We start from the raw sequence: 16,943 nt of genomic DNA on the forward strand, positions 1-16,943 counted from the left end.
ATACAAATAGGGACCACACATCTTGAAGAACCACCAGTTACAGAAAATTAACCTCCTCTTCTTGTGTCTTGCTTACAACAATTCTGCTAACACATCTCAGAATGATGTTAGCTGTTTTTGCAACAGTATTACGTTGTTGATTCATATTTAGTTTGTGATCCACTATAACCCCCAGATCCTTCATGGTAAGATCAGTTTTGAAACTGACCTTGTTTTCAAAACTCTCTATTTATTTTGTGTGATACGTTTCTACACTTTTCATTAAAATGCACCTATTTCAAGGTGTTTGTACAAATATAAAAAATTAACAATGAAATAAAATCCACCCCAAAAGCTTTCCATTCAGATGAACTCCAACTTGCAAAATATAAATGGATTTGCTTTGACCTGTGTCACGGCCTGTAGTGAGTCGGTGTGGCTCCCCTCCTGCCCAGAAGAGGGAGCACCCTTGCAGGCACCCGAGTGGGCGGAGCCACCACCGCCTGTTCCCGCCACCCGGAAGTCAAGGGGCGGGACAGGAAGTATAAAGGCCGGCCGCCGGAGCTCAGTCAGAGCCCGGCCACCGCAGGGAGCAGACGTGCGGCCGGGAGCTCCCGGCCGGGATACCTCTGAGGCCCGAGGCCGTTGCCCTAGCTGGCCGGAGCTGCCCCGAGCCCACTACGAGGAGGAGCCGCCGGAGCCCGTCCGCTCCCGTCGTTGGGAGGAGCCCTTGGAACTCCCCCACACCCAACCCGAAGGCGAGGCCGCACCAGAACCCCTCCGCCCCTGCTGTTACCCAGAGGAGCCGCCCGAGTGCAATTGGCTGGATTTCCCGACGGAGCTGCTGGACCTGCCACTAAGCCCCGGCTGAGAGGAGCCCATGCTGGTGGACTGGACCGGGCCCGGTGCCACGGACGAGGTAGGCTCTGAGGGGGATCCTGGAAGTAGCCCGGGGGTAGCCGACCCCGGTCAGGCTGCAGACGCATGTGAGCCAATGTCAGTGTGTTTCGGTCAGGATACCCCACTGACCGGCAGCGGCAGTAACCGCTGCTAGGGCCCCGGGCTGGAACGCAGTGGAGTGGGTGGGCCTGCGTTCCCCCCTGCCACCCCTGCTCACGGGTGGCAGGCTTCCCCCTCACCCAACGCTCTGGTGTCGGAGCCAGGGCTTACCCCCAAGGGAGTGTTGCTCAGCCCCTGCGCAAGGGGGCCTGAGCTCCCTAACTGTGTATCTGCTCAGCCCCTGCATCCAAGGGCCTGAGCTGTGACTGTATGTGCCCCGCCCTGATCCAGGGCCTGGGCCTTCCTGGTTGTTGGTCTGCTCAGCCCCTGCATCCCAGGGCCTGAGCTGTGACTGTATGTGCCCCGCCCTGATCCAGGGCCTGGGCCTTCCCTACCTGATTGTTTGCTCAGCCCCTGCATCAAAGGGCCTGAGCTCCCTGAACTGCTTGGCTGCCCAGCCCCTGCACCAGAGGGCCTGGGCTCCTTAACTGCTTGTCTGCCCAGCCCCTGCACCAGAGGGCCTGGGCTCCTCAGCTGCTTGTTTGCTCAGCCCCTGCACCAGAGGACCTGAGCCCCGAACTACCTGTTGGTTGCTCAGCCCCTGCACCAGAGGACCTGAGCCCCGAACTACCTGTTGGTTGCTCAGCCCCTGCTCCAGAGGACCTGAGCCCCGAACTACCTGTTGGTTGCTCAGCCCCTGCACCAGAGGACCTGAGGCCTGAACTATCTGTTGTTTGCTCAGCCCCTGCACCAGAGGGCCTGAGTCCGGAACTAACTGGTTGTTTGGCGCCCCAGTAGTGAGTCGGTGTGGCTCCCCTCCTGCCCAGGAGGGTCGAGCCCCGGCACGAACCTTCTACACGGCCCTTGTTTCTCTTTTCTCCCCATCTCATTCTTTCTAGTGGCAAGGAGTTTCTGGGAGAGAAAATGGGTCATTGCTGTAATTGCTGAATCTGCCACCAGGAGGAGTAGTGTCTGCACCTTACTGTTCTCCTGGAGGTTTTTCAACATGATTTCTGTATAAGTACATCAAAATAGCTCTCTGGAGCATAATAATAATACAGTGGGTTACAATTTCAAAGGACTATACAAACACTAATTAATGTGAAGGGAACACCTGCTTTCATTCTTGCTTCCTGTCAGCATCCTTAAAATCAGGAACCTGGGTAAATGATATAAACATACTCAGTTTAAGGGTGATGTGATTATGAAAAGCATTTCATACATAACTTTCAGTGATACACATCTTAATCAGACCCATTTGGCTAAGTGTGTGTAAATCGATTATGAAAGATTTTCAGGCCTCTTGAGAACTGTGTTAAATTATAACACAAGAGCATTTGGAGCATTCATGCCGAGGCATGGCAAATGATGATTGTAATGGATGCTGACCATGAAATCTATTACTTTAATCTCCAGTATTTCAAACTGACATTTTTCTTTGAAGTAGCAAAGTTTGTCTTCTCCCATATGTTAAGCATGACTGTAAAAGGCTAACGTTATATGCATGAAAGATCAAAGAAAAGATATTTTAAAGGAAGACTGTAGTTTGAATGTTGACTGTGAAATGATGATATTTAGTAACCATGTAAATGACTCGGAAGATCGTTATGAACATTTTGTTTTTATTGCATTAGCTCATTGCAGAACAAGGTACAATAAATCTTAATGCTTTGAAGACTTGTAAACTGGGGGCCAGGTGCTCAGCTGGTGTAAATCAGTGTAGCTCGATCAATAGAGCTGTGCTGATTTACACCAACTGTGGAGCTGCCCTGAATAGTTCAGCATCATCCAAATAAATCCTGTTGGATCTATCTCAGTCTCTCTCAATCTCTGATTACATACCTTTAATCTGTGTCAGTCTGTAATATATCCATCCCCATGGCATTTAAGTGCCAAATATTCATGGATTTTTAAGAAAAGTCCCTATTTTGAGGGATGATCTCCACTCTCTTTTCCACCCTATTCTTAGAGGGGGAGCTGAAAGAGTCTCTGTTCTGTTTGCAAAGACTCGGCATCCTCCTGAGGATGAAGTGTGCAGCAGCTCCCAGACCTCGCGGAAAGTTAGAATTAAAGAGACTTTATGGAAATATGCCAAGTCACAGAATATGTGGATCCCTTTAATAACCTTAAATAGTCAATGAATCAGAGTGTAAAATCCTCTGTCACTTCTGAAGGGCATGGAATTAACTCAAGTTCCTCCTAGTTTTATTGCAAACCTAACTCCAGTTCAACAGAGTGTGAATATTCTCTACCCTGTGATTTTATCCATATGCTGTCACCTTCCCTTGTTGAGCCCAACTCTGTCTCAGAGCTTGTGCAGGGGGAGAGAGTCGGTGTAACTAAACCCTTGTAAGTTTCCCCACAGCTGCTGCTTATTATTACTCCCAAGTCAGCCATGTGCACCTGCTCAAGTGTGAAGGATGATTTGTGTTCGTTATTCCTTACCTCCCAGGGCAATAGGATTTTTCAGACCCATAGACAGTGATCTTCATGTCAATGTGACAGACGCTTGGAAACTTACTACAGGCTCATTCTGAGTTTTGAATCTCTATTTGAAATGTGAACTCCAAATGTATAAAAGACCAGGGCGGAGGGGGAAAAAATGAAAAAAAAGCAGAAGATCCGTCCTTGAAAACGGGAACTAGCAGAATGTTGAGTCAGTGCAGTAAGTAAAAATTTGAACAAAAAGTTTCAAACAATGTTGCATTTCTGCATCACGAGTGGTCCCAGAACTATGGAGGATAGCGATGGTAAAGATTGTCTAGTCTGTCTAACCCAATCTATCCAGAAATTTGTGGCACTCATCACCATAGTATCTAAGGATCTACTAGAGGTATGTCTACACTGCATTTTCAAACCCACTGCAGGGAGTCAGAGCCCAGGTCTACAGACTTGGGCTCACATTAAGGCACTAAAAATACCTGTGTAGACATTTGAGCTTGAGCTGGAGCTCAGGCTCTGAAGCCAGGGAGGGGGCAGTGTTAGATGTACCCTAGATCATTTTGTCCATACACTGCCCAATGGAGGGTTGTTCCCAGCAATATATGTTCTAGTTCTTTATCCAGTTGAGTTTCAGATCCCCAAACAGGCTTCCATCACTTCTTTTAGGAGGTTATTGAGCTGGCTAAAAAGAGCTTATTTTTCCTGATAGTCGTCATATATTTTCCTTTACTAAAAATTAACTTGCACCCATTTGTGTTTTAAAACAAATAAAAGGAACTGTCTTTGTACTTGTGAGCTCTTACTTTCATGTTGTAAATAAATTGACTAATTTGTCTTCTGGAGAACAATTCTTTATACTATAGAGGAGACCTGGGTATCATAAATGAGCCAGATCCATAGAGGGTCGGACTCAGTTTCCAGTCCCACAAAGAGCCATGATGTCATTTGCACCTCTAGCTGGGCCACCAGTTGGGGGAAAATGTATTTGTGAAAATTGTTGAGAATTCTGAAGCACATTTCAAATCTGCTATTTTCACCCCCTTTTCTTTGCAATTTCAGATCCCATAGCCAGGATCCACTTACTCAAGAAACTGAATAAATTCTAGGCAAAAGCAGCTGATTATCTTATTTTTATTTGTCTATTTGAATTTATAACAAAGATAAAAAGCATCTGTCACATGCCGTAGGTGCTTCTGACATATATTTAACAAACAAAAGCAATGCAAAATAACGGATTCAGCAGCACGACTTCACACACAATCAAAATTACGCTACTAAAGACTCAGTCTTCCGCTGTGATGTACGTGGGCAAACCTCTGTGCCCACAAAAAGCCCCATTACCTTCAGAGATCTGTCCACATGAGTCGCACTTCAGGGCCAAGGCCTAAAATATTTATATTAAAAGACATAAAAGTTATTCAAAAAGGGAACAGAAGCCATGCTTAAGTGACCAGTCATGGAGGTTTAATATCGAAAGATCAAATGTATAGTCTGTTTGCAAACTGTTTGTAGAATCTACAGGCTAAAATGTGTTCAGGTAAATTCTTCATGAGGCTGTTTTGAATTTCTAAGTTAAATACTAGAGCTAGAGGAAAATTTCCCGTTGAAAGATTTTGACCTGATTTTTTTTTTGTCAAAACAGAAATTCTTATGAAAAAGAAATTGTATTTTTATTGAACATTTTTGTTGAAAACCAAAAATGTTTTGGTTTCAAACTGAAAATTTTCAATGGAAACCTGAAAATCTGCAAAGAAAAATTAACAAAATGTGTTTTAATTGAAATGTTTAATGAGAACAAAATATTTCCCAAACAACTCTGTTAAATACATCTGTTTGTCAGGAAGATCTGTCAACTTTGCACTCTGTTCTGCCCCATTCATTATGCAAGGTGGCTCATGCTTTCAGTTACAGCGATTGGGCTGTCCATGAAAAGAGGCTGATATTGACGTTGGCAGGGCTAACTGTGGCTGGGACAGGGGTAATGGGGTCAAGGCTTCCAACATCCATGCAGAGCCTTCCTAAAAAGCAGCCATCCACTTTACAGATGTAAAACCAGAGTGAAAGGTGGCACTGAGCTTATTTAATATTTTAGTCCTCGTCTCAAATTCAGGTCATCATGTTGCCAGCTCAGTATTGAAAGTAGAACTGCTCTATGCCCTATGGGGCTCCATGCTTTTCAAACCCAGAGATGGAGAAATAAAGATATTGCTTTCTTTCAGTTAGCCAGATGCTCCAGTGTTTTATACTGTGTGGTGGTTGGTTATTTTATGAAGGAAAGTAGTGGCCAAATCACCAGTGAAATGATCAGCCAATACATTTTTCTGCTCCATACGCAATTATCTGCAAACTGAGGAGATTGGCTATAGCAACTCTGAATAATTCTCCACCTTTGTTTGAGTGTAAACCCAGTCAGATGGCTGAACATATTAAACATTTTTCTGATTCACCCTTAATTTTGAATTCCCTCCTTTTTGTTGACTGTTCTGATTAACAATCATGATGCTGCTAGAATAGTTCTTTCTTACATTTGCTTATTCCATAATAGCTGTAAATCAGCAAAACCATTTAAAAAACGCTCCTGTAGTTATATAGATGATTTGTTGGGTTTTTTTAAATGGAGATGATACTGTGATTCTTAAAGATTTATTTAACCTGGGATTCACGTTGGGTTTCTTCCCAGGACCTACCCTATCCTACAGTTATTTGCAGCCACTTGAGAGCTTCCCTCAGAGCTGATTGCTGAGAAAGCAAAAGAGCTGAGGCAGAAGAGGAGCTGCTCTGAGATTGGGTGTGGCATAAGGGGAGGGAGAAGAGGGATGTACAGTTGTTTTTCTTCCCTTTTGCTTGCTCTCATTGGGCCATAGTGTCTGAAAGATTTTGCTGCTATTTTTTCCAATCTGTAGGGTCCAAGCCAGTGGGCACCTCTTCATAACTAACCTGTGCATGAGTGCCATGGGTTGCGAAGTCCTGGTATAGTGGACTGTGACAGGTCTTTTACAGCACAGACAAGGAATAAATGAGATGGTTGTTATAGAAAATAAGAGGAATAGGCCAGTGGAATGCATTAATTTGCTCTTCCTCAGAACTAGAGGGTAGTGCAAAGTGCGACAAATTTTACCTGGATAAAATAAAATGCTTGTATACAATTAAATGTTGGAACTCACTGCTGCAAGATATTATTGAAAGAAATAGTTTAGGGACCAAAACATGCTCATTTTAATGTTTCCTCAGCCTCCCCATCCATCTTTGCTTGTTTGTTTCATCTATCTGTTAAATCTTGTCAGAAATCTAGATTGTAAGCACATTGGGGCTGGAGTTATATCTTTCTTACTGCATGATTTGTACAGAATCTAGTGCAATGGAGCTCTGATCCTTATTTGGAGCCTGCCAGTGTTCCTGCAACACAATAATAGTAATAATAATAATTAATTATGGTAATCCTGCAAAGTGCTAGGCACCATTGACACTCATTGAATTCAGAGAAAGGCTGCTCAGCACTTCACTGGAGATGCTCATATCCTCTCAGGACCAGGCCCTTAGTAAGATTCAAAATGGACTAGACACATGAATAAGAATAATGTCTGCAGTTACTCCAGTTAGTGGGGAAAAAATCAGTGGCTTCAGTAAACGAATCAGCAGCCGATAATCAGTTAGAAGTCTCTACCTGTAGTGAATAATATTGCACAATTATGAGGGTTTTTCACATTCTTCTGAAACACATAATATTGGCCACTTACCGTGGACCATTTGTTCTGTTACAGCAATTCCTGTGTCCTTCTAGTTTTGTTTAAACTGCACTATACAATAAGAAATTGTACTATGACACAACCTTAATGTTAAGTGTCTCTTGCAAATGTATCATCATCAAACTTCTCATTGTCTTGTGTGGCTTTCTAATATAACTACAACCACTACCTTGTTCTCCTCTGACAGGGATATACATATGTCAACCGGGAAGGGGAGTGTTGTGGAAAATGTCAGAAGACTATGTGTGAAGAGCAGAACTCATGGTCTCGAGGGGATGTAGATGTCCGTTTGCATGAGGTAAGGTCAAGAGTTCCATGCTGCTAACAATGTGCTCAGTCGTTCTCGTTTAGGAGATGGGACTAAAACGTTTTTCTCTTCTAGAGAAGGGAAAATGTGCAGGTTGCTTTTTGTGTAAACAGATCAGCTGGTTGTCATGTCTATGTTTAGTTTATTAGGAGTACCAGTTTACATCTTCAAATGCATGTTACAAATGTAAACCTTACAATGCTTCTGTGCGTGAGATGATATTATGCCCAACTGAGGCATAGAGCGCCTAAGGCTCCTTGTGCACTATGAGCGAGAGGTGTGGTTCCCAACTTCTAGACACATACTCACACATGCTGTAGGAGATCCGGCACACGTCTAAATAGCAGCGCAGCTGCAGTAGCACAGGCAGCAGCAGCGGGGCTCCGTGCTGAGTGCGTACCCACAGGGTGAAGTTGGATTTGTACTCAGCATGGCTGTGCCGTGCCCCTGCTGCTGCTCCCTGTGACTACTATTCATTCTTGGGCTGGCTCTCATCGAGCTAGAGCAAGTATGTGTACGCAAGCTGAGAATCACATCTCTACCTCGTAGTGTAGACGTAGCCTGGGTGACTTGCCCACAGTCAAACAGCAAGTCAGTAGAAGAGGAAGGAATTTGTATCTTCCAGTATTGTGCTCAAACTACTGAAGTCTCTTAATCTTAATGTTTTAGGCTCTGTTAACCTGAGCCAGTCGTAATGCACTTGGTTCAGACTCTGCAGTCATAGATTGTATGACAAGAAAGGAGCACCATGACTAGATAGTCCAATCTCCTACAGCACACAGACCATAGAACATGACATATTAATTCCTGCATCAAGCCCATAGCTTCTGTTTGAGCTAGCTCATATCTTTTAGAAAGACCTCCCACATATTAGTGACACTAAAAAAAAAAAATAAGGACCAGGAAGACATTAAACCTTCCTGAATATAGGATAACCTATCCAAATAATTTAGTCAGCAAAATATTTGCATTTCCCCCTTGCTTTAAAAATAGCTTGTTGCTTGGAAGTGAACCAGTAGGCCCTGATTCAGGAAAAAATTTAAGCATGTGTATAAATCTAATTAAAACTGGAGACTTAAATCCATGCTCAGAGCTGGGCAACATTTTTTGAACAAATCATTTATTCACTGAAAAAATGCAGTTTTTGGTTGAGCAAAACTATTTGCAGATTTGCCACACGTTGGCAAAATGAAAAAATGGTGGGCCTAGAGTCACCAGCAGACTTAGATGCCATTCACAAAAGAGGAGGAGGTGGTATCCTCTTTATAGACCTGTGGCTAGAGTACTCAGCTGGGATGCAGGAGGCCACCACTTCAAATCTCTGCTCTGCATGATATGGGTAGGGATTTGAACTTGGGTTTCTCCCATTACAGGTGAGGGTCCTGACCACTTGGCTCTGGGATATTCTGGTGTGGGTCTCTCTTAATTGTCCTGTTGAAGCTGTTCCATTTTGTATGAATAATTAAATATTCATTGGAACAGGGACTGGAACCCAATTCTTCTCCCTCCCAGATAAGTCCCCTGACCATGGGGGGGATGACACACCTCCATCACCTCTGGTACTTTTGTGAATGACATTTCCGAATTTCCTTTGCTTTCAAATAAAAAAAATCAGTTTAAAAATTGCCCAAATTAAAATGAATCATTTCATTTTGGGTCAAAATGATTGATTTGTTTAGACAAGAAAACTGATTTTGGGGGGAGTGTCAATCCAAAACTATTTAAAAAATTTTTTTGGTTTGTCCAGCAAACCAAAAAGTTGATTATTTGGACAGTTCTATCCATGCTTAACTTTAAACTTATGTTCTAGTGCTTTGCTGAATTGGGTCGCTTATGATTCTCTCCCCGACATTCTAATTTAAAATATTTGGGTTGTGGTTTTTTTGCCTTTAAAAATGTAAATAGTCCTTGTTGCTTCTGAAATTTGACACAACACTGAGACAGCACACATGATTCTATGTTCCTGAAGTCATAGCACTTTGTTATAAAACATGCAGCCCGATAGCCTCAACATTCCTGCAGGATGAGCACTGTTGAATAACAATGATCTGCTGTAAAAACACACACTCCCTTCTTGCAGATCAGGTGGAATTTAATGGCATCAGAGTGTTAAACTGCTAATGTCTGGTGTCCATAAATGTGGGGTGTGGAATGATGTAAACCGAGTTTTTCTTAGCCTTCAAAAGTCAATGAGTAATACTGAAAAGAACTGATTTTTTTTTTATAGCGCTCAGTCAGTTCTGGCTGTAAACACCCACATCCACTGTTCAATATTAGAAAACTCGAAAGGACCATCTCTCTGACCTTTGTGTATATAGGATTAGAACTTTACTATGGATGACTCAAGAGATTGGTACCAGGATACTGACCACCGTGAACACTTATTCATCTGTAGATTGTCAGTTCAATCTATCTGAGGTTAGATGCGACCTAAAGATATTACCATATGAAGTCTGTGCAGTGAACTGTTTGAACTGAGTAGCTGGTGTCACTGTGCTTCAAGCAGGACATCACATCTGGATATTCGTTGGCACACTCAGTGATGCCAGGGACTGATTGGGGATGGAGATAGAGGCGTGAAAATAACAGATTTTTTGGTTTGCTGGCAATTTTGAAAAACTGAAAAATAAATCTGTTTTGGGTTGAACTGAAAACAAATGAGTTTTTAAAAAAATTTCAGTGACTCAAAAAGTTGAAAAAAAACATTTTGGGTTGAACACAACATTTCAATTAAATGTCAAGCATTTTTTAACATTTATTTAAAAAATGCATGAAATTTCAAAACAAAAGCCCATTTTGAACTGAAAAATCAGAACATTTCATTTTGAAAATGTCAAAACAAAACTGCTTTTTGGCAAACAATGCAGCTCTGGTGACAGCTCTAGATGGAGAGTGAATTCTCTCTCTCCCCATTAAAAAGGGTGTCTCAGCATTGAAGCACATTTCCAGGGGACAGTAAGAAGAAGCCAGTACTGTGGTTGCCCGTGCTGCACTGGTTGTCTGCTCAGAATAACATTTTATTTTCAGCACCACATTGAGTAGAATTTCTTTGTGACTGTTCCAGAGAGTAAATGAATAGCTGGAAAAAAATGAAATAAATAATAAAGGAAAAAAACCCAGACCCCATTTACATGTGCAGCAGATATCCCACTAGTTTGCAAAGCAAGGTGGATACTGGTTTTCTTTTTCCCTTCATTTACGTATTTCTTCAGCCTAATCATTTTGTTCTGCTCTTAACCCTGCGAGCTTTGGCAAGCCTCTGCCTGCCCGAGTAGCATTAAATTGCCTAATCCTGTGCAGCGGTTGGGGATCAAAACAGTAGGGAAGGAAAATAGTAAGTTAAATATATTAGAATGCTAGGCCTTCCATTCTTCCTGCTTCTCCTCCCCAGTTTAAAACAGATTTGCTAACCCACTTCCACTGTTATACATATTGCTGTCCACAACTATTCAGTGCTAATTCTTCATTGTATTTTTTGCAAAGAAAATCAGCTTCTTTCCTTGATGATAATAATAATTAATGAATAAATAATGCAACAGCTCAAAGACTTTACCCCTCACATTTTAACTGACGACAGTCCTATGTACCAACATCATTCTCTGCTTTACAAATCAAGCTTTCAAAGAAACATGGTGTCATCTTCCACTGCATCTACTATTTTTTACTGTCCTAGATAAACCATAGAATCCATATACACTGATGTGTGTAACTGTGTCTCTTTCCAGCCATTAACACTGAAATAACTCATCGGGTGACAGAAAAAAGTGGACTGACTTTCCCAGTGTCTCATACATTGAAGGTTGATGGTCTTGTTAGTATTAGAAAATGAGAGCCTGATTGTCATTTACACTAAAGCCCCTTGACAACACTCTGGCAGTAAGTTACATGTACACCCACTATAAAGACCCTTTATGCTACCAGAGTTGTGTAGGTGACTTTGAATATTTATCAGCCTTTTTTTCTAATGAATATTTTTAATTTGGACATATTTTTGCAATGAGTTCTACCTTTATCTTCTATCTGCTAGAACCAAGGTGATTTTTCTCCAACAAAAAGCCACAAACTAAAATAGCTTGTGGTCTTTAATCTGTAATTCTGAGGAATGATTTATTATGTATTTATTTTAATTTGATTTTTTTTAAAAAATGTACCACATCATGCGTGTCATAGTGAACGGGGAAACATCATTAAGAAAAAAAATCTTGCAAGAGGCTTGGCTCTTCCTCCTCTCATATTAAGAACCGCTCCCATTCCTAAAGCTAGACACATGCTTGAGTACCTTGCTGAATCAGGGCCAATGTCACTGGGAGTTAATCTCCTGGCATTCTTACAGGACCGAACCCTTCAGATCTTTCCCAAGAAGTCAAAAGACAGAAAGATGTTCCCAAAATGTCTCTATTCAGAGAACACATTCAACGGCTCTAAGAATCCAAGGCGCTCACACATTGCTGTGGCACCTATCATTTGGTGTTTGCATTCTTTGCTTGTTCTCGGCACAGAAGGGAAGTCAATTTCATCTTCAGTTCCTTTCCCAAGGTTCTGAAATGATTCTTAATTATAGTCAACCTTCCTTCACTGTCGGTGTTTGTGCCACTGTGGAGTACAGTCACAGTGGGAAGTCCCACTTCTATCTGGCACTTTTACTTATTATAGCTATAATAATATTCAGCATTTGTATAGTGATTTAGCTCTTGAAAGCATAGTATAAACATTAACAATGTTAGATTTCAATGAGCCCCAGAATCCCATGGTTCATGATTTCACGAGGCAAATGTGGGATTGCACAGAGCCAAGACTTTGGCCTGGCCTCTATCAGCACCTCCTCCCATCATGCAACTATAACCCCTTTTTTCTGGCCTGCTGTGGCATCCCTCCCTAGCAGTATGATCTTGAGGGTCCCTCTGTTTCTCACCCAGTGGCAAGTACCACCATCTGTATCCAGCAACAAGAACCTGACCCCTTTCTCCATTCACAAATCTTTTCTGTCCAAAACATGTTACCAAAAGCCTGCCTCTGTCTCTGTAAATCTGAATTCCCACAAGGCCCCTCAAAAACAGAGAGATCTGCCATAGTTCCTCTGAATCCAGAGCAGCCACTACGAGCAATTTTTTAAGTTAAATCTAGTAAATGGTCCCCCTACACACATTTTTCATGCAGTTAAATTTCTCCTAAATCTGTCCCTGTCACCCCTAAATTCTGTAATCTATTCAGCAGTCTATTCCATGACCTCACAGTCCACACCAAGATTTAGGGAGAACTGTGTGGTGACAGGTGGCTACCATGGTCCTTGCTGAAAATTCTGGGAGTTAAAGCAAAGGGAATAACTTCTTGGGTCTGTGTCCAACAGCTTAAATCGATTGTCATTTTGGGTTTGTTATGGTGCCCCCTCCTCTATCCACTGCACAAACACTACCAAGTCCTCCTAACCCTTTTGCAATCTCCCATGCTTAGGTCGGCACAGAGTGGCGATCCCCCTTCAGCCCTTGCATTATCAACAAGTGTGTCCGAGTGAACGATGAAGTTTTTGTTGAGAAAAGGAACGTGTCGTGTTCTCAGATGGATGCACCCACCTGCCATTTAGGATATGAGTTGCGCTGTGACCGAATAACAAATTGCTGTCCTTCCTGCCGGTGCGGTAAGGTTTCACAACTGCTAACGGCATCATCAGAGGATTCGGGTTCTGTGGCTCACTCACTGATTTTGTACATCTCATTAGGAGCTTACAAAAATGCATGTTATGTAAACGAATTTAATTTGACATTGTCCTGTAATATTGTGAATACAAACTGCAGCACCTTCCAGACAGTAGCAAACAGCCCTGGCTTTAGTTGAAGAAGAAACTCAAATTTGATTAGTTACAGTGACCATGTTATTACTTCCTCTTTCCAAGTCACTCTCCTTGGCTCCTTGTCATCTGCCTCTTAACTTGGCTTACGGAAATGCTCGTGTGAGAAGCTGTGAGGCTAGGAATGGGGGAGAGCAGTGAGAGTGGGGAGAAAAAGGAGAAGAGTCTACCACTGATAGAGCAGCTATCAGGGGATCTTCTGTAAGTGGGAAGCCTGAACTGTAGGGGACTTCATGCTACATATTTGAAAAAATAGGCAGCTAAGGAAGATTCAGAAGGGGAATTCAGGACAGCACTGCCAAAATTAGGGCCTCTGGTAGGTATGATGTATGGGTAGGGTCAAATCTTGCCATCTTCATGCAAGGACAGCTCCCATTGACATCAGTGGAAATTTTACCAGGCATGCAGGATGAGGGCTATAATATATAAAACCTATTGCAGTGCCATAGGTAACACTAATAAGTATATGTTTTCTTTTCCAGAACCTGTGAATGGTTGTGTTCTGAATGGCACTGTTCTCGGGGTAAGATAATATTCTTATGTCAAATGCCTCTAAGATATTTAAATATTTTAATGAGAATTTGTAGAGTATAAATGAACTACTATGTAGATACCATTTACAGACTCACTTTCCTCAAACTGAGACTTGGAAAGTGTGGTCTCAGGGTTAGACACTGGACTGGGGCTCAAGGGATCCGGGTTGAATTCCTCGCTGTGCCACAGATGACCTGTCTGACCTTGGGCACCTCTTTGGATACTGTAATGATGGGGGCCTTGTAAGTACTTTCAGACCACCACAATCACAGGAAACAAATTTTGAGAAATATGCCGATAGATGATCCTTGCTCATTCCAGAGAAAGGAGAAACTTCCCTTGCCCCACCCAGAGGTTAAAGCAGATTCAAATAGGATTGAAAGCACTCAGCACAGCATCTGAGGGGAGGGGAAACTCTCCTTTGCTTTTAGTGCTTCTCACTACTTGACCCCATCTCACCCTAAAGATCCCTAACAAAATGCCTTGAGAGAAATTTTCTTCTCGACCTCCTCACATCTAGTGGCTGGTTTAACCCTATGCATGACAGTGGGAATGATCAGAGTTAAGCATCTGAGCTCATGTATACCCAAAGCTATCTTTGGTGAGTCCTAGCAGTTGTCCATTGTTTTCTTAAATCCATATTCTGGCAGTATATCTAGTAACGGAGAATTCCAAATATGCTGATCGCCCTCGAGGGGAACAAGCCCCTCCATGCATTTAACCTAAACTTGAATCTCTAAATTCCAGGAGTGTCCATAAGTTTCCCTCTTGCTGCTTATTTAAAATTATAACTATCCCCAAATCTCTGTGGTACCTACTACACACTGCAATAAGAACCCTTTTCAGTCTCTTGTTTTTCACATAATGTATGCATAAGCTTGTCATCTGATCAGAACTACAGCCCTGTCGTCATAAGATTCCTTCCTTCTGCGTAAGAGATTTCCTTCCCCGCAGAATGAAATCCACAGAGGAACACAAAATTTCTGTCAGCACATTGTGGGATGAGTTTTTAAGTTGTAATATGCTTCCTTTCTTTGATTCCCCTATTTACCTTTTCTAGAATATATGCATCCCTATTGGGATTTATAGAGTCCAAACCTGGCTACAATACTCCATGCAGACCTTAATCATGACCTTAGGTCATGTAATATAATAATTACATTCTCATGCATTCTAGGATGTCTACTGGCCTTCTGTGCTGCAACTAAACAATGCATTGACACCTGCGTGCTGTTGCTAGCCTGACCCTGAAGTCCCTTGCATGAGTGGCTCATCTTAGTTCTTTACCCAGCAACATACAGATTTGTCTTGCAATTTTTGATCCAAAATGTATTACTGTTCTATATGAGAATGAGCCATTTATTTAATCAAATGTGGTCTTAATTCGGCAATGTGTGCGGAGGGCTTAGGTGACACTGGAGTGTTGAAGAGGCTTTGTGCTGGCCTTTTGCAGAGCCGACAGCGTTACCCTGTATGAGTATTCCCACAACACACTCTGAACTCCCCATGTCCTGTCCCAGCATGCAGAATATAAAAGTTGAGACAGATATTCTGGGGTCACTGTTCTGTGATTGTTCTAAAGTCCTGGTCAGGAATCAAGATGGGGTATCCCCAGGACATTTATACTTCCTGGATTTCAAAACTTTATGCTGGGAATACAACCACTGTTTAAAAATAGGCTTCATGTTTCATTTTGTATCAAGGGAAAACTTCCTCCATTAACTCATTCAGTGAATAGGTCCAAGTTTGGAATCTTTCACTACAGATCTGTTAGATTATTGTGGCCCTTTGTTTTTCCTTAATCCCTTTACATTTCTGTTTTGTATCTGGTTACCAATATTATACTCCAGTAGGTCTATTGCACTCACTCCACTGTTTTAAATAATGCTGCAGGCTTTAAATGCAGACTTCCAAGCAGGTGGCTGTATTTACCAAATGGAATTAGCTGTCACACTCATCTGTTTTCCCAGGCTTTTATTGAGTGTCATGTTTGAGGGAGACTAGAGTCATTTTTAGCTTTATGGGGGGTTATTTTGATTGCATTAGCTAACAGTGGGTTAGCAGATGCTGATGTTTTATTATAAGTTTGTCTAGAGAATATTTGATAGGTGTATTCTACAAATGGAAAAAAATAATCCGTTCCTTATTTTACTCAGTTCCCCCACACTGTAAACTCTGTTCATTGACAGAAATCTACTGTTAAGGACCATTAACATGCTGATCTGCGAAGAAATGTATATACATATTACAGATGGTGCTTATGTTGCAAACTTTGGATCCTGATAGAAACTTCCCAAAAGTTTGGGGGCATTAGTATCTGGGAGGGGGGGTTGGTTCCAGCTTGTCTTTAATAAGTGTAACCCCAAATTTCTCCCCCTAAAATAACACTGATTTCAACATAAATTTAGCTTTTTGCTATTCTACTGAAAAAATGTAATTTCTAGCATGTTGGAATTTCAGAACTTTCATGAGCTCCTATGGGGAATCTACAGTTTAGTACATTATTCCCTCTATACTGAACTTTCTAGTGGTTTCCTCCGTACTACATATGATGCAAAAACCTAGTGCTACTGAGGCACTATGTATAATACATTAGCCATTTACTTGAAGAGGCCTGAGTCAAATATGACTATGGTCATAAATGGCGGAAATTTAAGTATTTTGAAGCAAGTCACCAACACAAAAACATCACGCAATGTTGAATAACTGGGGGTGAGGGGGTGGGGCGGGTTTCAGGACATAACAGGAAGTAGAGCAAGAATGATGTTGCAATTCAGGACTGACAGCTTCTGTAGGACTATATATTCTGTTTAGGTTCTTGTACTATGCTGATCACTGTGATATCTGAGCACCTTCCAGAGTAAAGAATAATCAAAAAGACTAGTGTTTTTCATATGACATTTCCTCTCCGTTCCTACCCCACAAGGAAAAGTGATGAGTGTGACTTTGTCTGGATCCTCCAAGTGCTATTCTCCTCTCAGATTTATGAGCACGAACATTCAATATAAAAGGTTAAAATAAGAGGGGGAAAAAAGGTCCTGAGCCAAGCCTACAAGCTTGAGTTGGTACAGTGTTATACGTCCATTGGTTT

General features: G+C 42.0%; 1 protein-coding gene across 1 annotated transcript in view; it reads left to right on the top strand.

Annotated features, from left to right (window-relative positions):
• Positions 1-16,943, top strand: part of VWF (von Willebrand factor) — a 241,098-nt gene that overhangs the window by 203,853 nt on the left and 20,302 nt on the right. Inside the window, exons 43-45 of the mRNA XM_065410272.1 lie at positions 7,354-7,464; positions 12,925-13,108; positions 13,801-13,841. Coding sequence (XP_065266344.1) covers positions 7,354-7,464; positions 12,925-13,108; positions 13,801-13,841 — 336 coding nt within the window. The remainder of the gene's footprint in view (positions 1-7,353; positions 7,465-12,924; positions 13,109-13,800; positions 13,842-16,943) is intronic.

The sequence above is a fragment of the Emys orbicularis genome, chromosome 1 (assembly GCF_028017835.1).
Source record: "Emys orbicularis isolate rEmyOrb1 chromosome 1, rEmyOrb1.hap1, whole genome shotgun sequence".
In the NCBI taxonomy this organism is placed as follows: Eukaryota; Metazoa; Chordata; order Testudines; family Emydidae; genus Emys; species Emys orbicularis.